This window comes from Priapulus caudatus, unplaced genomic scaffold (genome assembly GCF_000485595.1).
Source record: "Priapulus caudatus unplaced genomic scaffold, Priapulus_caudatus-5.0.1 Scaffold1123, whole genome shotgun sequence".
In the NCBI taxonomy this organism is placed as follows: domain Eukaryota; kingdom Metazoa; phylum Priapulida; class Priapulimorpha; order Priapulimorphida; family Priapulidae; genus Priapulus; species Priapulus caudatus.
Window position 1 is genome coordinate 97,030 of NW_014578184.1, and position 1,083 is coordinate 98,112.

General features: G+C 52.7%; 1 protein-coding gene across 1 annotated transcript in view; it reads right to left on the reverse strand.

Moving 5' to 3' along the window:
• Nucleotides 1-742, reverse strand: part of LOC106815470 (protein kinase C-like 1) — a gene marked incomplete at its 5' end in the record, with an annotated part of 78,565 nt that extends 77,823 nt beyond the window's left edge. Inside the window, 1 exon segment of the mRNA XM_014819935.1 lies at nucleotides 665-742. Within this exon segment, the coding sequence (XP_014675421.1) occupies nucleotides 665-742 (78 nt within the window).
• Between the last annotated feature and the right edge of the window lie 341 nt (nucleotides 743-1,083).

Consider the following 1,083-nt stretch of genomic DNA (forward strand, 5'->3'; position numbering starts at 1 on the left):
TGCTACTGCTGCTGTGTTGCTGCTACTGCTGCGGTGTTGCTGCTACTGCTGCGGTGTTACTGCTACTGCTGCGGTGTTGCTGCTACTGCTGCGGTGTTGCTGCTACTGCTGCGGTGTTACTGCTACTGCTGCGGTGTTGCTGCTACTGCTGCGGTGTTGCTGCTACTGCTGCGGTGTTACTGCTACTGCTGCGGTGTTGCTGCTACTGCTGCGGTGTTGCTGCTACTGCTGCGGTGTTACTGCTACTGCTGCGGTGTTGCTGCTACTGCTGCGGTGTTGCTGCTACTGCTGCGGTGTTACTGTTACTGCTGCGGTGTTACTGCTACTGCTGCGGTGTTACTGCTACTGCTGCGATGTTACCGCCTTTAACGCCTATGCCTCACCCACCACGAGGCGCTGCCACTGCCGTAGAGTCCCCATGATATCCGTGTGACGTCCTTAACCATGACATTTTCTTTTTCTCAATTCTTACCTCCCCCCCATACAATCCACACAGCATGGTATAAAATCATGTGTGTCATAATATAGATTTTATATTACGAGACCCCTGATGAATCTTCTTACTCCCTCAACCCAATGCGGTGTAACGTTGTTCCCCTCCCGACTCGATCTAATGTGGAAGATATCGGATCATAGACACGATAACGAAATGCGGTGAACTCACGTATATGTTGATCATGCCATTGTCTTCCCGCGTGCATTTCTCCACCAGCATGTCCGCCTCCATCGTAACCTCGGCAACCTGAAACAACACAAGAACGTTCCTCGTTAATGTCAATATTCGTCACGCGCTGCTGGCCGCTCACGGGGAGGGAAGGAAGGGATGGATGAAGGAAGAGAGGAAGGCAGGACGGGAGGGAACGAGGAGGCGATAATCGGAGGAGGAGAGAAAGAAAGGGAGAGAGGAAAGGACAGCGACAAAGAGAGAGAGAGAGAGAGAGCCACTAGGAAAGAGAGTCATGGAGAGAGAGAGAGGGGAAATCAGAGAGGAACCACGAGAGAAAGCGAGAGAGAGGGGGGGAGAAAGAGAGAGAGAGAAAGAGAGCGCGCGCGAGAGAGAGCGAGAGAGAAAGAGAGAGAGAG